Here is a 21,547-nt window from a genome sequence, read left to right on the forward strand (position 1 = left end):
GAGCCTCATGGGATATTAATATTTTTATATTAAAACTGCTATTATACCCAGATTTAAATTTTAATACCATTGAGGTTCAGAGAAACAATACCGAATCTGTCCATCGGTTGACCTTTTGTAATCACTGAGGGCACGCTGGCAGAACAGCAGGGGTGCATACAGAAAGTTTTGTAAGGGCTGTCTTGGGGCCACTAATATTGGGTTGGCACACTAAAACCAGAAGCCCCAACAGAAGTTATTGGAATTTTTTGGATATGCTGCTATAGTGGAACTTAAAGGGGAGAGATAAATAAATAACCTTTAACTATTTCTAAACCAAAAATTAGCTGACTTGATTTGGCACATGTTTTTAAACGCACCACAAACACACACAAACACTCCTCAAACTCCTAATTTCTTACTCAAATATGTGATCCTGGTAAAATTCTATGGAGGCACCATGAATAAGGGAAGACAATGAGCATTGTAGAGACCAGGAAAACACATATTACAATAACTGAAATAATCATTGATAAATCAATGAGTTTTGCAATTCATCAAATCTTCTCAGGTCTTCTTTAAAAATAATGCATCCAGAATGTGCATGAAAGATTGTCTGTCCAGTAGTAAATTTCTATGGGTGGTAAATGGTCCTTCTCGCCCTCCCTGTCTCTAGAGGAACCACAGAGAGGACACTTACATTGAAATATACCTGATTAAATAATAAGAAAAATACGCTTCATGAGGTAGCAGGGTCTCTGCAGAGTCAGTGGGTAGCTGCTAGCCTCAGCACACATGCAGCTCCCACAGCGCTGGGGCACAGGCCGGTGAGCTCCACATGGAGGCCACCTTGCGCACTTCCCAGTCCTGCGCTCCACTGCGTCCTGTCCAAGGTGTGACGTCGAGTCGTCGCTCCAGCCAATCACTGCCAACTTAAGGCTGATGCTGAAAGGGAAAGTTGCTGGTAAGAGCTGAATATTTTTTTCACCTCTCCTCACTCTCTTTGACATTTCAACTCCACGACGGATCCGAAGGTAGACAGATTTTTATTCGGGACCTACACGTTTCACAGGAGAAATCCGGCGGAGAGAAGAAGCGAACTTATATAAACACGCACAGGATACACGGTTGCACGCCGCTGCCTTCACTCCGGTGAGTTTCGTTGGATTACACTTATAAAGACGTTTTCTAACAAGTTAATCAATTCTAAAGTTGAAAAATGTAAGCGCCGCTGGAGAATATGCTTATATTTACAATTTTGTACAAAAGCCTGTTTGCAAGCCTGATGCATGTTTGGATAAACAAACAGAAAGTGCTTCGCATGTTGCTCCATAATCAACGAAACAACATAAAGCTGACCAGTGTGAACGGATTTCTTTTTGTTGTCACCAGTACTGCTTTTATTTAATTTCCACTTTAAGCGGACAGCTTTCCATTAACACGTCTGGCGACGTGAAAACTGTCCAGACTTTATTTATCACCGCGGCGAAGAAGTCGCCGTCCAGCAGCGGAATATTCTTCAGTTCTTGGGTCAATGTTTGCTCAGCTTGTTAAAGCTTTTGGAGATTTTGGACGGGCTGTTTAGTTGTAAATAACCCCATGAAGTTAGACCGCTTCTGTAAACATCTTGTAAAGGCGACGCAAGCCTTGATGAAGAAAATCAGTGGAATGATTTCTGATTTTTATAAGATTAGTCATATTTTTGCTTTTGAATGAGAAAATGGTTTACCCCTTATTCTCAATAAATGCGCCTCTATATCTAACAGTTTTTTTTTTTATAACACACAATCCACCTCCTCTGGTTGCCTCAGGTCCAGGTTTTTCTCTTTGGTCCCCCGTGTTTCTTCCTGTCACGCTTGTTGAGCTGCTCTGTGACACCAGTAAACCAGGAGAGGGCTTTCTCGGACTGCTCACGTTAAATGTACAGCAAAGCACCGAACCATCCTGTGGAGAAACATTAACATGTTGAACTGAGATACAGTGGCTTATAACACTGCGATAATCTATTCCAGACTTAAACAGACGGTAACGCAGAACAAAACATTTTATTTATTTATTTATTTCATTTTTTTCCCATAACAATTTCTGGAAAAAAAAAAAAAAAAAGCGCAATTAAAAGGAGACGAGCAACATTTAGACAACTGGACATTTTCTTCTGTCCTGTTTCCGAAAAACGACACGCCGTCAAAAGGACTTCTTCTGTTTCTGGTGCGCAGCCAGGCAAGGGAGAAAAAAATTGGTGAAATCTCAGAGCATAAGTCCAATTAATGCAGATAAAGCCCGAATCCTACTTATCCAGCGTGCCAATGCAATATGTAAATAAAACAACGGCGGTGTCCTCATGCATCTTCTTCAAGTGATTGACTGTGTGAGTCTGAGGCTGTTTGATGAATCACAGTGACAGGAACAAAACAGCCGAAGGTCTGCAAATATTTTAAAAACAGATTTATAAATGTATACAGTAGATATACTTCAACAACAACAATAATAGTAATAATAATAGTGTGATATCACCTGAATATTCTGGGTCAGGGTTACAAACCCAGAATATACCACTAATACTAGTAAAAGCTTAGTTTAAAAATGGTAGGTATGGTGATTCAATAATTCAAGTTAATACAAAACTTAAAAAAATATCTAATTATGTGAATGTATATAAATATTATTATGTATTTATCATATTAAAAAACATGGCATTATGTAACATGTAAAGTATTTTTTCTGCAATAATAAAATATTTTTATTTAATTGAAAATTATACTTTTTTCAGCTGATAGGCGTCTTTAAATAACAGACATAACAATAGATAAAATAAAATAAAATTGTGGCTGCAACCTCCTGAATCGTTGTCACTGTTTCTTTTCAATTATTATTTTTTTTATAATAATTAAAAAGAAACAATAAGATAATTTGTAATAGATTATTATGTTGTAGAAACCCTACATATTTTTCTCATAAAGTTGCAAATAAATAAAAAATGAAAACGGCACGTTTTCTGACAGACATGCTCTGATAAACTGTAACCCTTAGTAGGGGAGCAAACAACTATATTTAAAGAGCCCAAAAAAACGTTAAAAAAAGTGTAACCCTGTCCTGAGATGTGATCTGATTTATCTCTGAAAACTTCACCAGTAAGGGTGAGCTCACATATAAATCAAAAGGGTTAGTTTACCCTCCGTTTGTAACCAGATCCCTTTTCTCTCAGCAAAAAGATGTTTTCACTTCAGATCTCCCATTCCGTTTTTTTTTTATTTCATTCTTTTATTCATTCATTCTTTCTACTTTTTTGTATTTAAAAGTTTCTAGAGGGGTACAAATACAGCGTTGCCTCAGGGGGGAAATAGCGAGCAGATTAGACTTTCCTTTCAAGGCCTGTGACATTAGTTGCTTCTAATCCGAATTGGGCTAATTGCTTTCCCAACATCACCCCCACCCTCTTTTTTATTTCTTCATTTTATATACTGTTTAATTTACAGCAATTGTAGGAACTTCGGCTGTGAATCTTGAAACAAAAAAGATGATATAATCCAAAATATTTAGAAACAGCTTTAGTCCAACTAGGTTTTAAATAGTTTGGTGTATCTGGGAAGATTTAAAAATAATCATTAAAAAAAAAAGGAATACAGAAACCTCTTGAGAGTTGAGAGACAACGAATTAGTTCTTGGACCGGATTTACAGCTTAACCAAAAAGAAACCAACAACCTACTGGAGGCATTGTTTCCAAAGAAAACTACTTGACACTCTCATCGGGGAATCTGTCTGTCAAGCCAAGGCAGCCAGGTTAGTGGCGTGCATTTTTAGGGGGTTTTGTTTTGTTTGACAGCTGCAGTCTGTGACAAGTGAGTGGCAATAACATTTGCACAACAAAAGTGCGCCTTTGTGGCGAGTTTTGCAGAAGAATTCAATATTTCTGTGGCCCTTTGAAGAGTCCAATTAGAATTTTTAAACTGTTTCTCGCTTAATAAAATAAAATGTGTTTGCAACCATGCTTAAAGTTCTCCTGGAGCTTCTAGGGTTATAGAAAACTTTATGTGGCCCTTAACATCAATCTCACTCTAATACACTCAAGCAAGGCTTTATTAATATAAACTCTTGGAAAATGTTAATGATAAAGCAATATAGCTGAGTAAAACCTTAGTTCCTCTTACTGTTTCATTTGGAACCAAGTCGAGGTCTCCTAATGGCACAAACTCCTGACTAGGAGGAGGAACAGGATAAGCAGGAACGGAGTGGGGCGTAGAGGGGTGTTTGTGGTCTAATGCATGTCTAATAGGAGGGGTCATTGACGTAAAAATGTTAGGGAACCCCCCACCCCTCCTCCTCTTTAGATGATATAAGCTGCGGCCATTCACGGCAGGCCTATAGGCAGGGCCACCAGTCTGAGTAAGTAGAAACAAAGCAGGCAGGAGAAACAGATGAATGTGCTCGTTTAGTTTACGGGTTGTTTGATGAAGGAGCAGTGGCCGAAGTGTTGTTCCTCGCCGCGGGACCCTCGGTGACAGTTTGAGCCGGTCCTCTCAGCTCATTATCTCGCCGGCCCACTGTGGGCCCCATTCAGGCCGGGCAGTCCCTCACCTCCTTCCCTTCCATTCCCTTGCCTCCCTCTCTGTTCCTCTCTGCCTGCCTCTCTCTCTCTCGGGCAGTGTCGTTTGTCTACTCATTGAACCCGCAGTCAGGAATGCGATGGTTGTTAGGGAACCCTCTTTCACCTCCAAAGTGTTTTATAGATGAGCTCTAACTTCTCTTACTTTTACACATGTCAAAAACAGTCAAGTGTAGGCCTCAATGACTTCATTGGCCCCTATCCCTAAGAAGAAGAAGAAGTAGAGAAAGATTTCCTCCCCCTCCCCATGCTTATGCTCTTCCCCTCTCTCGTCTTTTGGCCCTCTCTGAGGCACCTCCATTTTTATTTTTTTTTTGCTTCAGTTTTGGCCTCAGCGTTCACCCCCTCTCCCTTTCCATTTTTTCTGGTGTGCCTTCCTCGCAAAGTGCGCATGGACACATGGCGCAGAGGGGTTGCTTTTGGGTGCGCTGAGGTGTGCGGTAATGGTCCAGTCATTCAGCCGGTGCAGTTACGGGGAGCGTGTGGTCATGGCTACGCAGTCGTTTGCTTTACTTTATTTACGCGCGTGCTCTTCGCTGTCAGGACGCAGGAGTGACGTCGCAAATACACCCCCCCCCCCCCCCCCCCCCCCCCCTTTCCATAAAGCGCAGCGGAGCTTGCCTAAAGGGCCGCGCTCTTTACGCATGGCGCTTCTTGTTGACAGGAGGGGTATGGCTGTTCGGGAGGGGAGACGGTGATGCTCAAAAAGAATAAACAAAAGCACGTGGTGGGATTTGTTTTTACAGATTCAAGGCTACGAGTTTTAAACTGCATTATTTCTATTTAAGCTAGAAAACGTTTGCCAATTAGGGAAGCTTCTAAAACTCTGAAACAATTAGGTTTCATTTAATTAGGAGATGCAGGGAGGGGAGAGGATGTATTTTAATGCACAGACAGAGCAGCAGACAGAATGAACTGTAATAAAACTATAGCTTGCTTGCGACTAGTACGCAACATACCGCAAAAATCAGCATGCGTCATTAACATTAATCGCATCTGCCGAGCATCGACTCCTTCAGAAAAGGCACGCTGCCGCTCTTTGTGATTAATTCACTGTTACGAGCTTCAACATTCACGTGTGCGCTGCTCCGCTGCTGTTGTGTCCGTCAGTGCCCACTTCTTCCCCTCCCACCTCTTTGCAGCACAGTCTATAGCAAGCCTCAGGTTGGAGTCGAGCATGCCTTAGATTCCCTGGAAGAGGAATAGACGTTATTCGCCTATACAGCTGCTTTTGCAGCAAGTGGGCGTAGGGTGTATTTGCATGCGTGGGCTGCAAAAATTAGTGGGCTGGGAGGACTCGAGACTTTCTCTCTGCCCTCCTTTCACTTTTTTTCTTCTGCTTCTTCTTCTTCGTCTCCTCTGTCAATGTGGCTCAGTCCTGTTTCCCGCTTTGGCTGTGGAGCAGGGGGAAGTGTTTATATGGGGGATGATGACAGAGGTCGGGTCGCGCTAATGGGCCAGTGAAGAGCGACGGAGGGAGGCGAGGAGAGGATAGGAGAGGATAGGCGAAGCGCACACAGCAGACCAGGAACACATACATTCATACACTTATTCCATCAACAATCAGCATAGGTGTGTTCATTCTCTTTACCCCCACCTCCTTTCCACCACAGCTCTCTCTCTCCCCTTCTCCTCCTCCCCTTCCACCCTCCCTCTGTCTCTCTCTTCCCCACTCTGCCTCATCCCGACTCTCTCATTCGCTCTCTCACACGCCAGCGCACATCCAGCGCCAAACTCCGTGCGTCCTGACATCTGAGTTCACTGTCAATCTCTGTCTCCTTCGCAGGGATATCCCCTCCGTCTCCGCCAAATACCACTGGAAACTAATTTTTCCTCTTCTAAACTTCCTGGGAGAGAGAGAGACAACCAGATCCTGGTCGGCTTTTTGCTGTTTTTTTCTCTTATTATTTTTGGTGTGGAGAACGGGGCTCTACAGCCTATAGTTTAACAAGGACGCAGGATGCCCCAAAAAGGTGAGCTTCTAACCAAATGTTTCTCAAAATTTCTCATTTATTTGTATTATTATTATTATAAAATACAATATTTTAGCTGTAGTTTGAAGATTAGTGGTAAACTTGTGGCAGTTTTCTTCTTCGGACTGCGCTGCCTGTTTTTTGACTGGACTCATTCAAAAAGTGCGAATCGCCTTCAGTGCCTCTGTCGGATTTTATCCGCTCCACTAGTTTTTTTTTTTTTCTTGTCCTGCTGTTGTTGCGTTTAGGTCCATGGATAGCTTACCGCTTATTTATGACAGCACATAGAGGGGAGAAGGAATGAAAAAAAAAATAAAAACACGTTGAACCAGGACACTGGTCATCATGGAGAATGGGGCGCAATGACCCGTTGAGGAAAGGTGTCAGATTGATTCATGCAGGCGAGTCAGCCAAGCGCCTACTTAAAAAAAAAAAAAAAATTGAAAGAAAGAAAGAAAAAGAAAAACATAGCTTATTGTGGTTGTATTCCAAAATAAAAACTTACAAAAATGTAATATCCTTGTATGCTCATTTGGTGACCATAATTATTGTATATAGTATTTTGTATATAATTATTTAAAATATTTGAAGTGTTTTTTTTTTTATTATATTTTATGACTTAGGAATCAAAAGCTGTCTCTTAGATGAGCTTATGAAATAATCAACGTCAGACAAATTCTTAAAAATCATTTTAAGAATTCATAATAGAAAATGTGGTCACATGCTGCTGCTGCTTTTAAAATGCTTTCTTCAAACATAGATGCCGATCATTAATAAAAGATGTGCTCTGATTTAGTTTATGGGCATATTTGTGATTATAAAAAAAATTTAATTAGAAAAAGAAACATTTTGAAGTATTAAATAATTAAAAACATGTCTGGTGCTTAATATTTGATTAAAAGGAGAGAAAAATATTTTTATTAATAGAAAAACAATTTTATGTTATATATTTTTTGCATGTTTGGCCTGAGGTTGGACCAGTGCAAGGCCTTACGTGGACCGCTAATGCATGAGAATGTTGTGAGCGCAGGATCCAGCAGCCAGAATAATGCGTGTTGAATTTAGACATTGTTGTTCCGGATTACTACAGGGAAAGAAATGCAGATTAAATCCTAGTTAACCCCCAGGAACAACAACAACGTTTGAGCTTTCGACCCTAAATAAATGAATAACTACTCGGGCCTATATTTGAAGAAGGCTGGCATCTACAGAGTGACTACAAGCGCATTTATAGGGCGACATAAAACCTCAACGAAACAATTTTATTTATATTTCTGTCTAGATGCAAGTCATTAAGTTGAAAATGTTCCAACTTGCATGCTTATTTATGTGATGTATATTTTATAAAATTGCATGCTGACTGATGCGTAATGTGGGTTAGTGTGGAGGAATCTGACTGTGATTAATGACCGAGCAGCTCATTTGTTAAAACATGCAATAATCTAAAAGTAATGGCAGCCCCTGCTTGCGTCTTCCCAAACTAGTCTCGGCCTCTACACGCACATCTATGAGAGACACGACTGTGGAGCCTCCTTTTTTCTTTTTCGTTCTTTCTCTCAACACAGCTCCGCACGGAGAAAGAAAATTAAAACTTCAGACTTCTCCCTCCCTGGCCCCCTTTTTTATCTGTTTCCCTCTCTCTCTTTTTCAATAGCTTCTTTACTGCATTTGTCTTTTCCAATTGAGCGCCCCACTGCGCTGTTGTGTCGTTAAAAACGTGCTTTACAACCCGCACCAGCAGCACCGAATAACCTCCAAATATTTATAACAAGAAATTACTTTAAAAAAAAACAACAACAAAAAACACATTTCTATCTTTTCATTCCTCTGTGAGAGCAGGGCAAACAAAACCAGCATTGACGCACCAGCGGCAGAGGGGTCACGGCCGCGTGTGTGTGTGTGAGAGAGAGAGAGAGAAAGGGAGACGGAGAAGAGTGTGTGAATGCTCCCGGAGGGGGTGGATTCATGCCTCCGGCTCTTTGTATTAATCTGAACTTGTTGGTGTGTTTTAGTTGCGTGTTTCTAGTCGCGAAGGCCGAGTTTTCACCCCGGAGTTGGAGGTATATACAGAGAGGAGGGGGTGCAGCATTGTTGGGGAGACCAGTAGGCTTTGTACACCAGCTCTGTACCCCCTCCTGCTCTGTACTTTTGCAGAGCAGTGAGGCGAGGTAGACAACGTGTGTCACTGTACAGTTTCTACATCAAGTAAAGAAAAAAACAAACAAAAAAACGGGTCTCTTTAAAGGCCTCTTGCTGGGACTATGAGAGCTGATTTCTTTGTTTAAAACCCCATAAAATAAAAAGTGCTGTAAAAGAGTTTTAGCCCCCACTGGTTGTTAGTTTGAGTTTATTTTGACTGTGCTGGCATGTATGTTGTCTCACGTCAATTATAAGTCATTTGGTTGGCAACCAGATTTAGGTTAATTGTAAATAAAGTTGGGTGGGTGGGAAAAGAGGGAGGGAATGTAGACTGATAGGTTTGAGCAGATCAGTGTAGCTGCTGCTGTGCTAATGTGTTGTTCTGCTCTGTCCTATAGGGAGACATTAAGTAGTGAAAGCGGCAGATGATTGACTAAATTGTTATAGAGTGGACAGTCAACTCTGTTTCCAGGCAAGTTTAATTAAAATCCACATATATGAATATATAAATATAAACATGCACTCAGGATGTTAAAAATAAATCACTTTTGCATCTGTATATGTAAAAACAGATAAAAGAGAACAAGAAAAGGCAGCTGCCAAATTCAAATCGAAAAACATGGGAACATATTTTTAAAAAATGCTGAAATAATTATAAACTTTAAAAAACAAGTAAAATGAACATATTTCTAGGAGATTGCTGAATTTGATGCTAATCAGTTTTGTTCTTTCCTTGTGACGCTTAGAATACCACAACCAAGCCACGTGGGAGTCTGGCGTAGCCTCAATGATGCAGAACAGTAAGTTGTTTTCATAAATCTCCATTTTATTATGAAAGTTCTCATTGCAACCATAGCTTCTTAATGGGGTTGCACCACCCACTGACATTTTGCACTCTTAAAAGAAAAAAGAAAAAAAAAACATGTGCATCCTTGCAGAAATTTGCATGAGGGAAGAAATATTCTTTACTATTTAATGCTCGTTTCATCGCAGTTCATTTATTATTTTTTATACCTATTTTGCAATGATATGTATAGGCAAAGTTATTATTGAACAAGTTAATCACACTCCGTGCCTCTCCAGAGAGAGAGAGGGAGAGAGAAAGGTGGGAGAGAATAGAGGGGGGTGGGTCGAGAGGGATATTTTTTGTTTCTGCTTGAGTTGGTATTAAATAATTGCACAGCCGTCTGCATTAGCGTTAGAGCTGGCTGCCAGGGCTGCATACGAGATGAGCTTCGCAGACAAGAAAGCCTCGCATGAAACACGGGGAATGACAATAATGTCTTATGTAGATTAGTCCATGTATTCCTGCTGCACAGACAGCATGAACTTGAAGAAGAAGAAGAAAGAAAAAGTAGAAATGCTCATATTTTAACCAGTGTAGGCTCAGAGACGATAAATAAAAAGTAAGAATATTGTCATGAGTAAGAGGGGGAAAAAAAGCAAAATGAAGTTGTTTAAAGTTTTATACCTGGTGTGTGTGTGTGTGTGTGTGTGTGTGTGTGTTGAAACATAAAAAGGATAAACATGAAACATTTTCTCTCTTGCTGCTGGACAAGAGGTGTATGACATCTGTGATGAAGGTGTGTGGAATAATTTTATTATATTATAAGCCATATACCTCGATGTCTGTGCTGTAATCTGTGCGCATCTTAATCCAAACATATTTGAATCCATGTGGATTGTTGATTTATCTGACAATAAGAAGAAGAAACAAAGCCACTGTTGTGGGATTTTTTGTTTTTGTTTGTTTGTTTGTTTTATTTTTCTTCCTTGTTTGCCACTTGTCTATTACGGAGGTGATGGGGGGCCTTATCAAAGCTGTGTACAACACCCCTGCGCTCCTGCTTTGCTGCGTATTGATGTTGATGGGATGCTCCCCTGGCTTGGCGTGTGATGTCTACTGCGAATTGCCGAGGAGATATCACTCGGCCCGGCCCTTTGGGTTGTCTAAAGGTCGCGGCGGCCTCGCCGGCTTTTGTGCTAATAACTCCTGGGTGTATATGGTGGGGAGCGTCCAAATTGACACCATATGTTTTCCTATTAGTCGACTTGCAATAGAATACAAGGGCGCGTAATCAGCGCCAGCGGGCGAGATCGACTGCGGCCACTTTAGGGAATTGCCGCCATGATTAAGACTTAACCTCAGAAGCACACAGAGTGAGTTTGGTTTTTATGTGACGTCCTTATCTGACGGTTTTATTGATCCGGAGGATTTATATGATAGGTATAAATCAGAGGTGATAGAGGGGTGGAGGAAAATCAGCGCTGCTTAATGTGGAATAGGCCAATTTCAGCGTAAGAAGTCTATTAATTCCACTTAATCCTGGAATTACCAAAGAGCAAGAGGGATGATAATGGATTTACCATCAATCAGATCCGCGCTGGAAGATTATTACACATTCCGGGCAAAAGGGATATGTTGCTCATTTAAACAGATTTACATCCAGTCAAGTATAAAAGGGATTATATTTATCATAATATAAATAACGTCTACACTCATTGCCTAGTGGATGTTGCACAGTGCAGAGTAGAGACACCCACCGATTGCACACAACAGGACTGCGGTGGCTCTGAGCATTTGTTGTCAAATACAAACAAGGGGGGGAAACTGCATGTCACTTTTAATATGTTCAGAAACCGAGGCGCGCCCTCGTTTGTGTGACCGCGCGTAGCCCCTGGCCACCTTAAAACGAAGTCTCCCTCGGAGGGTAAACGAGTAGCGTCCAATTTTGTCTGAGTGATATCCAAATGCAGACAGAAAGGGTCGTTTTATCATGCTACTATTTGTCGTGACGATGCGATTTTCAAAAGCGGAGCGGTGTCATAAAGTGACATGCCTGCCACAAGTGCTCCAACTGATCTTTTCAATTAGCCTCCCATGCATGATCCGAGGCGACTTCCGCCTATTTCCAGAAATTAAGCTCAAACTTGACGTGCAGCTAGCTTTATTTTAAAGACAAATGTCAGGCAGGCTCATCATATTTTCCCCCTCTTCTATATTTGGAGCTTATTTATTGCTAAGGAGCCTCTGCTCCCGGAGTCAATGCACCGGGCGGCAGCGCAGGGGAAGGGAGCGGAGAATCAGAGCGCAGCTCAGGCACTCCGGGGAGTCAGCTTTCCCATTTGGCTTCAGGTTTGCGGGTTTATTCTTTACAGCGATGTAATTGAAACAGTTTAAGGAGATTTTTTTTTTTTTCTAAAATAAACAATTTGTTTTATAGACGTTATAACAAAAAACAAATCGCTATTTTGGAGCTTGCAGACTATTGCTCATCGCCTTAATTGTGCTCTTTTTGTACGCCTTTTTACAGCAAATATTGCAGATTTAAGGCCTCTTTATAAAATCTGTCGCTTTTTAATTGGGTTTGAAGCTTTTCATAATTTCTAAACGAGATTGTCAGCGATGCCGGTTATCATTTGGAAGATTGTTATTGAGTGAGATACTGGTGTTGGTGAGAGGATGGAGAAGTTTGCAGGTTTGAGAAAAGGTTAGTTACATTTTCTCCAGGGAGATGATCGTGGAAATATATTTTCTATCGTGAAACAGCTAATTAAGATGTCTTGGCCTGGTTTTTGTTGATGCTGCTGTCCTTTGACTCTCGTTCTGCATGTGTCAGTTGCTGTATAACTGTGCTCTGTTTGTTATCAGAGGAGATTAGGCTTTTAAACACGTTATAAGGGGAAGTTTTTTGTTTCAGTTTGACCGTATGCTGCCTTCATGTTGCATCTTTACCTCGGTTATCCTGAACGCTTAAGCCACCCTGCTCACCATTACATGAAAATCACTGTGCTTTATCACAGTTTTACCTGCTTCAGTGCTATGCTGCGCTGTGATGTGATGACTCCGATGCTTTTGTCTCCATGTAGGTCACAGTGGCGTAAATCAGCTTGGTGGTGTGTTTGTTAATGGCAGACCGCTGCCGGATTCCACCAGGCAGAAAATAGTTGAACTTGCTCACAGTGGCGCTAGACCCTGCGACATCTCCAGGATATTGCAGGTGAGATTCTAGTTTATTTATTTTTAATTAAAACAAAAATCTTTTTGCAGACTGTGTTCACAACCTAATAATGATCTGTTGGAGCAAAATTGGAACGATGCAACTCCTAAAAGATCATTTGAAACGCAATTTTCGGGCAGTTTCAAGGCAGTAAAATGATCTAATTTCCTAATTGCAAATGTAATTAGACCGCGAACAAAAAAAAGTAGTCTACCTGCTATTATATAGAAAAAATGCCTAATGTACAATTGAAGGCATATTTTCTGTGTTTATAGACCCATGATGAAGTCCAAGTGCTGGACAGTGAAAAGGTGAAAATTATTTGAGCCATCATAGATATCCCATTAATAGTCATAAATAATGTATGTGAATTGTGTCTTTTGTTCCCCGTCCAGGTGTCCAACGGCTGCGTAAGCAAGATCCTGGGCAGATATTATGAAACTGGCTCCATAAGACCGAGAGCGATAGGCGGCAGCAAGCCCCGCGTTGCCACTCCGGAGGTGGTCGCCAAAATCGCGCAGTACAAGCGGGAGTGTCCGTCGATCTTCGCCTGGGAGATCCGCGACCGGCTGCTGTCGGAGGGGATCTGCACCAACGACAACATACCCAGCGTAAGTGCATTGACTGGAAGTTGTGTGCATGATTTAATTTACCACACGCAGGGACTTTTTCCCATGCAGTGGAGGAAAAAGAGATGGGCATCCAACCATTCAGTGTTATTAAATACTCTGCGTTTCGTGAACATCTTTATTACGGATAAATGCCGATGCAGCTCCTCATCTGATTCTGACCCTCAGTATGATCATATGCAATTTGCCATTCAGGTGTCATCAATAAACAGAGTCCTCCGCAACCTGGCGAGTGAAAAGCAACAGATGGGCGCAGATGGCATGTATGACAAGCTGAGAATGCTCAACGGTCAGACAGGAACTTGGGGGACCCGGCCAGGCTGGTACCCCGGAACATCGGTGCCAGGGCAGCCCAACCAAGGTGAGCCTCAATATCACGCAGTGGCGATAGAGACACCTTGACGAATGCGGCTGTTAGGCAGTTTCTATCTGATTATGATAAAACCGGGTACTCCATCTCTGACTGATGTAGACAATCACAAAGGTTTTTGGTTTGGTAGAACGTGTTGCCATGCTTCTCTGTCTGCTGACAGGTAGTATAACGCTGTTTTTCTTTGATGCCCCCTCCCTAACAAGACCCCTAATTAAGAGTTTTCGATTAGAACAAGCTGAAGGGCATGTTTGCAGTCTGAATGCCTGCACTGTCCCAGACATGGATGTGCGTGACAGCGGCTTGTCCTTTCAGCAGAGGTGTCCATCCAACAGCCTGTACTTCCTCCCCCTTCCTACTGATGAAGAGGAGGATGAGGCAGAGCCGAGGAGCGGTGTGCGGGAATATCAGTACAAAGGAATGTTTTCCTTCACACGCAATGATTGGTTATGGGAACGGCCCGCACTATGTGTAATTGCTCATTAGAGGGGGGCTTTGTGTCTCATTATGGCAACATGCAGGAGCGTGGAGATGGATGGTGGGACTGCTGTGGAAGTGCTCCACTCCGGAGGGCTCTCTGTGCTCTTGGGCCTACACGTTGTAGGCCTAACTTTGTGCGGAAGCGCCAGCTTATTTCTGTTAAAACGAAGACATATTAAACGAGAAGGCAATTTATTTGTGTGTGATTTACACGCACCACAAAGCGGAAATACATGTGTGGAATTCAGTCAACGCAAAGGAAATTGAGCATTTATGTAATAATCATTTCGATGCGCGGGGCTGTCAACAAGCAGTAAAGTAAAAATTATAATAATAAATATAAATAATTGTATCTAATGTATTTTAAAAATTATATATTGTATACGTATTTATAAATAGTTAGTACAATATAATTACCAACACCATAGGACCGAAAATACATTACTTATAATATAATAATAATAATAACAACAGTAATAACAATGATAATAACAATAATAATACTACTAGTAATAATAATAATAATACAAATAATAATAATAATAAGACACTTTTATGTTAGACTTAAGATGGGTTATGTGGAGTTATAATAACAATAATAATAATAATAATATATGTTAGATTATTATTTTCTTTTCAAGTGCAGGAGACCTAAAATATGCTTTCCATCAGTCAAGCGGACTGAACAAGGTTACATGGAGAGTGACAGCGGTCCCAAATAGAAGACAGCTCTATATCCCAAAGACTGACGAATAAAAACCTCCGCGCCGATCTCTTCCTTTCATCCCTTTCTCATTCTCCTTTGCTGCCTATATGGCTCCAAATCCCGTCTATAGGATTTAGTCTCTCACTTTCTCTTTCAGTTTTAAGCGGTTTCTCAAGAGTGTTTTGATCCAGTCACAGCAGCTGAAAGGTGCCGCAATTGGGTCGGTATCTCCTTTTTTTTTTCTTCTTCTTCTGCTGCTACTTTTCCGCCTGACTGGTTGAGACACCGCGATACTAAAGAATGAGTTTATTTCCCAGCGCTTTTATAAAGAAAACAAAATCCCATCCGAGCATCAGTGGGTCTGGCAGACGGATAATAGCTGCACATTCGCTCCTTTTTTGTGGATTATCCGGAGCGAAGAAACAAATAGCGCGGAACTGTTGATCTATAGATGAATACCTTGTCCATTATGCAGCTGGGGAAATTGTCAAGAAACATCAGATTTCCTCCTCTGACTTTCACATATTGAAACATTTACTATCCAGGCCTAAATGAATAGGTAAAAATTTCCTTGCAGATAATTTAAATGTATTTATAAAATCGAAAACACGTTTTATTTGATGCTACTTGTGCGTGCAGGGATGAATCTACATGTTCCAACGTGAGAGGAAAAAGACGTTTATCTTGACGACAGGGACGCGCATCATTGAGATATTACATAAAGCTCCCTCCAATGGCGCACCCGCTGCTTAATTTCGCATTAACTTCTCGGTGTGATAATGATGTCCAACAACAAGACAGACATTAGTCGATAAGCCTCGCCCTGCAACTGAAGGGGCCTTTGGGCCCACCGCGGACAAGCAGGGGCCGTGAATAGATTGGTCCTATTTCGGGTTGTTCAGGGGGTTGCATGCTCTCTCCTCACTCATTTGTTTCCAATTGAAGACAGAAATCCTGACTGGCGTGTAGCTGGCCGGGGGACGTGATTAATGATGGTAGTGGATAAGGGTTAACACACTGGACTCAAAGCTCTGTTGACTGGGATCCTCGTACGCACAATGCCAGAGCACTATAGCCTGCGCGCCTCTACAGAGAGAGGATCCTTTTGTCATCCCCCCTCCCCCGGCCATCCTCCTCCTCCATCCATATATTACACCCACCGAGGACTCGCTGGTCGTCCCTGGCTGTGTCCATAGTTTAATGGTTCCCCTTACTCCTGGAGGCATTGTATCATTCTGAAAAGCGTCTTCTCCTATTCAAGAGTTGGTGGTCACCTCAATGGCTCTACCAACGCCCATATGGGAGCGACCATTGAAGCGCTGCGCTGTCCTAGAAAACAGAGGGGAATGGATTGGGGTGGTGGGGGGGGGGGGGGTTGGGCTTTTAATACATTTTATAGGGTCTGAAAAGAGGCTCGCCACATCTTGACACATTTCTCTTAACCTTTTGAGAACCCAACCCATTGTTGGGACGCGATAAGTGCGCAGGGCCATCCTGTTTTTCCCACAATATTTTATAAACACTTAAAAAACCTTTTTTTTTTTTTTTTTTAGACCAACATTTCCTATTGTTCCTAGATCACCGACAAGTGCCTGTTCAGTAATCTGGCAACACTAGGAAGAAACTGCAATAATTCCTCCAATTTTGAACTAAATTAACCATGATGGAGGCAAAGGGGGGCTTAATTAATGATGCAGCACCGCGCTCTGTACAATTATCTGTAGGCTCATGCAACACGATAATTAATTAATTATTCAATTAGATTTAATGAATATATATTTCCATTAACTTTTTTTCCCCCTCCCCTCTCATCTCCTCTCAGATGGCTGCCAACAACAGGACGGTGCAGGGGAAAACACGAACTCCATCAGCTCCAACGGCGAGGACTCGGAGGAGACGCAGATGAGGCTGCAGCTCAAGAGGAAGCTGCAGAGAAACCGCACGTCCTTCACGCAGGAGCAGATCGAGGCGCTGGAGAAAGGTCCGAAAATCAGCAAATTATTTACTCAAACTCTAATCATAATGATGATCATAATTGAATTAAGGCTGGGGGGAGAAAAGTATGCTGTTTTGGGCTTTTTATGAACCAATACCTCCGCACATACGTAATTACGCATCCATACACGTTTGCAGGTATTAACTCATGTTTTTGCCTGATTGTTTTTTTCTTTCATTACAGAATTTGAAAGAACGCATTATCCAGATGTTTTCGCACGGGAAAGACTAGCGGCGAAAATCGACCTGCCCGAAGCAAGAATACAAGTAAGAGACTTGGCCTACAATGTGTTGTTTTTTCACCTGTGAAAGTTTGCAGAACAAATGATTCTTTGGAATTTCTGTCTGCGTGAAAGAAAAGGAACAGACTCAACGGATTTGCTTTTGTTTTTATCAAAGGTATGGTTCTCAAACAGAAGAGCAAAGTGGAGGCGAGAGGAGAAGCTGCGGAACCAGCGCCGGCAGGCCAATAACTCCTCCAGTCACATCCCCATCAGCAGCAGCTTCAGCACCAGCGTCTACCAGACCATCCCGCAGCCCACCACACCGGGTAGGTCCACCACACACAGCGGCGAGAAGTTTCAAATTCTTCAAAGTGAAACACGTTTAAATATTTCCTTGCTGTTTTTTTTTTTTGAAAACCTATCTATCTCTCTATCTATCTATCTATCTATCTATCTATCTATCTATCTATCTATCTATCTATCTATCTATCTATCTATCTATCTATCTATCTATCTATCTATCTATCTATCTATCTATCTATCTATCTATCTATCTATCTATCTATCTATCTATCTATCTATCTATCTATCTATCTATCTATCTATCTATCTATCTATCTATCTATCTATCTATCTATCTTTATGTCTAACACTATTCCTGGTCACAGTTCTCAAATAAATGTCATTAAACATCTACAGTGACACATTTAACTATCTGCTGATCCAAATCAGACAATATCTGTGTGAAATATCACTAAATAGTAATATGTCACAATCTCTGTGGATTAAAATAGTAAAAGAGGTAGTGTGCTCTAGTACACTAGAAGGAAAGCCATGCTTCTCTTTTTAATGGATAACTGAGTAAAATCTCACAGCTGACTATCTGCATAATTGCAGAATCAGCCAGGACGGCACACCGGCAGAGCTGAAGCTCATGCTCACAAGTCAGTCACCTGAGAAGCACTGTACAGTATCTCTCTGGGCCGGTCAACATGTCGAATAGGATCACGAATGAAAAGAGCTCTTATATATGTGTGTATGTTTGTGAGCGCAATTTCTGCTTTTTTGACTTTTTTCCCTCCATCCCCTTACAGTGTCTTTCACCTCTGGGTCAATGCTTGGAAGGCCTGACTCTGCACTGACAAATACCTACAGTGCGCTGCCCCCCATGCCCAGCTTCACCATGACCAACAATCTACCTATGCAAGTAAGTATAGAACCTTTTAGTGATGTTTTCAGATGATTCAGTTTATTGCAAATGTGAAAACAAACACACCAGAAGTAAGTCCAAACAGACACCCTCAAAGTTTTCCTGAAAAAAAGCACAAAAGCAAGAAAGAAAGGCTTTTATGACCCAGAAATATTAAAAACTCCAGAATAAAAAGCTATTGCAGATTGCTGAGCTGAAAATATGGTTGGCTAAGCTAATAAATAATTTTCTCCTCATTTTATAGCCCAGCCAGACCTCCTCTTATTCCTGCATGCTGCCTACCAGTCCGCCTGTGAACGGGCGGAGCTACGAAACATACACGCCCCCTCATATGCAGGCACATATGAACAGCCAATCAATGACCACTTCTGGTACCACCTCAACAGGTAGGCAGAAAGTTCATTGTTTACCAACATCCTTATGGGAGCTAATCATAGCACTGTGAAATATCTGCCACCTCTCTTTTAATTAGGGGGTACTGCATAGCTATCTCTGATTCATGATGTGTCGCTGCAACTTTACCTTTCCATCCTGCATGTTTGAGAGACTTCCATCTTTTAAACATCTCGGTGATATCATTTTCTCTTCTGCAGCAGCGTGAGCCCTGTTCATTTCATTGCCACTCTGAGCCATCATGTCAGCCCCACGACTCCAGCATATAGTTTAGTTCCACCCCATTAGGGTGCTGTTTCAGAGGGCCATACATACTGGTTATAGTCATGAAGAGTTAATCATGCATAACCACATTTCCTCTGTGCTAAATTGCTAATTAATTTGATTCATTTGCTGTTGTACGCTCTCTGTTTAAATGCCATCGCCATGGCCTCAATTTATCGAGCTTGCAAGCGTTTCAGAGAGTGCCTGTGTGCAGAGCATTGTGACTCACTGCAGCGCCCACCCACCCCCACCAATGTCCACTCATTTTTACAAGCTTTTAAAGTACGACACTCTGTCCTGGTGTCACCTCTGACTGCACATGGTGCATCCACTCATCTATTTCCGACCTCTACAGATATATTTTCCTTCATCTCTTTGCTGATGGATTTCTGTATTTTTTTTTTTTTTATTTCATTTTTGTCTCTGCAGGACTCATCTCTCCTGGAGTGTCTGTCCCTGTCCAAGTCCCAGGGAGCGAGCCTGACATGTCTCAGTACTGGTCAAGACTACAATAGAGAGAAGAGCTACTTCACCCTGTAAGCACCCACTCCACCATCGCCCTCCGGCAGTGCTCCTCACACATACATGGCACAGGAGAGTAGGGGAAAAAAGGCGTGAGAGGGTTGAGGAAGAGGCAACAGTCAGGAGAGGAAAGAACGAGAAGGACTCTGGGAGAGCCTTGGGACGTCTGGGCTTTGTTTCCCCTGCTGGGACAGTGTGCTGTTGTGTAGCTCTAGGCACATTCAAACGAGGACTTGGAAGACAGACCAAGAGTGGAAAGAGCGAAAAAAATGGACCTCTGTATAGTGCCCGGTGTTAAATTTTTATGGAACAAAAACTTATCCGTTCTTTTTCTATTTCCAACTTCAGTCATTGTTTCCCTTTTTTTCTCTGGTGTGTTTGTAAATGGTCATTTGTATGTTATTATGAAAAAAAAAAGAAAAACAAGATCAAGTACTGATAGATGGACTGCTAGAAAACCATGTTGGTTTTGCTTTTTTTTTTTTTTTGCTAAAGGAGAAGCTGAGAGAATCTGCCATGACTATCTTTTAATCTGCTTATATCGAGACTTTCTGCCAGCCTTTTGCATGGTCTCTGGACGCATATCATTAAAGACGAGAAAAAAGCTGGAGGGAAGACTCTTACTGTGACAGAAAAAAAGAAAACTATTTATTGGTCTTATTTGTTACGAATGGATATGTAGTGGAGGAAAACTCAAACTCAATCCACCCACTGAGGCGGCGGCGGTCTTGGCCCCTCTGATACAGGGCCGTGCATTTATTAGATTGGGATCCTTATCAGCAGCTCCAAGCATGCAAAGACGGGACAGCTTGCAACACAACTTGGACCTTCTGCTTCTGTTGTTGAATTGATTCTTTAGATTACCGCCGAGAACATTACGCGTGGAAAACAGATGCAGCAAGAACACCCCCCAACCCCCGACACCTGTATTCTGTAAATGGTTGACTGCGTCTTCGATATAATCCAGTTTTTTAATGTCCAAATGTAAAGTACTTGTCTTCCCTTTTTGGAAATCTTCAACAAAGATTTCTCCAATAAAAGTCGATTTGAGTTTTGAATCCCCGAGAATATTCTATAAATGTTCCATGCATCATGAACTACATTTCTTTAGGGTCAGGTACAATTTGTCTCTTAGGTATAGTTGTAATATAGTGTCCTATGGTCAAAAAATTTGCAACTAGAAATATTTAATTCCTATAATTATGATTAAACATTGCTTGACAAGAGTTTAAAACTTAAGCGTTTGGCAGTTGTTTACAAGTACATATCAGATCTAATCATTGTTGATTGTAAAACAGACCAAAGCCTTTTTTGTATTTCATCTAGAACAGGTTTCATTTCTTTCTCTTTCTTTCTTTCTTTCTTTCTTTCTTTCTTTCTTTCTTTCTTTCTTAAGATATTAGTCTTGTGTTGCAAAATGTTATAAACACTTCGTTCAACTACATCAGCTTCAAAGACTGCAGTTGAACCTCCCGCAGTCCTTATTTATAATTAAAGACCATGGGATGGGTTTTTTTTTTCTTGCATCATCTGTCATCATGCTCATTTTGAGTTTTGCATTTTATTTCAGTGTGTGCGTAGAACATGGACACATACCGGGGTTTACATCTGAGCTTTGCTTCTGACATAAAACACGCTGTCTCTTAAATATTTCAATTTAATTTTATTTAAAATGGAGCTTTCTAAATGTATTTTGTGAAAACTATAAAACATTTTGTACAGTAAAAAATGTGTCTTAAAGAAAGACGTTTTTTTTTCTTGGTGCAGTTTGAAGAATGAATCATTGCTGCATGTTTAAATAATCCCTAGTGAGGCAGCTTTTTCTACACACAGGGACACTTCAAATTCTCACCAAAACAAAGGTGTCGAGAGTAACAAACCTCTCCTGATGTATGGGGCTGAGCCGAGTCGACACAGACCACACAACAAAACACCACCACACAATGAGAAAGGTCAAGCAATTCACCATCGCCGGCTCTTGTTTTAGTGGAGTTACGATGGTATGAAAAAAAATAAAGAGGAGGAAGGAGCAGAGAGAGGGGGAGGGCAAAAAAAGTT

General features: G+C 41.4%; 1 protein-coding gene across 10 annotated transcripts; it reads left to right on the top strand.

Annotated features, from left to right (window-relative positions):
- Nucleotides 1-964: 964 nt before the first annotated feature.
- Nucleotides 965-21,233, top strand: pax6b (paired box 6b). 10 transcript variants are annotated; one of them, XM_047363448.1, is made up of 15 exons: nucleotides 973-1,131; nucleotides 6,370-6,556; nucleotides 9,094-9,167; nucleotides 9,442-9,495; nucleotides 10,255-10,278; nucleotides 12,566-12,696; nucleotides 12,972-13,007; nucleotides 13,092-13,307; nucleotides 13,521-13,686; nucleotides 16,704-16,862; nucleotides 17,061-17,143; nucleotides 17,276-17,426; nucleotides 18,195-18,307; nucleotides 18,555-18,696; nucleotides 19,397-21,233. In XM_047363448.1, the coding sequence occupies exons 4-15, from the start codon at nucleotides 9,483-9,485 to the stop codon at nucleotides 19,480-19,482; spliced, it is 1,320 nt and encodes a 439-aa protein (XP_047219404.1). In that variant the 5' UTR covers nucleotides 973-1,131; nucleotides 6,370-6,556; nucleotides 9,094-9,167; nucleotides 9,442-9,482; the 3' UTR covers nucleotides 19,483-21,233. The 10 variants fall into 10 exon arrangements, with proteins under 10 accessions (XP_047219407.1, XP_047219408.1, XP_047219409.1 ...); XM_047363443.1 differs by lacking the exon at nucleotides 9,094-9,167; XM_047363450.1 differs by lacking the exon at nucleotides 10,255-10,278 and having other exon boundaries at nucleotides 974-1,131.
- Nucleotides 21,234-21,547: the final 314 nt, after the last annotated feature.

Source organism: Girardinichthys multiradiatus, chromosome 4, assembly GCF_021462225.1.
Source record: "Girardinichthys multiradiatus isolate DD_20200921_A chromosome 4, DD_fGirMul_XY1, whole genome shotgun sequence".
NCBI classification, from domain to species: domain Eukaryota; kingdom Metazoa; phylum Chordata; class Actinopteri; order Cyprinodontiformes; family Goodeidae; genus Girardinichthys; species Girardinichthys multiradiatus.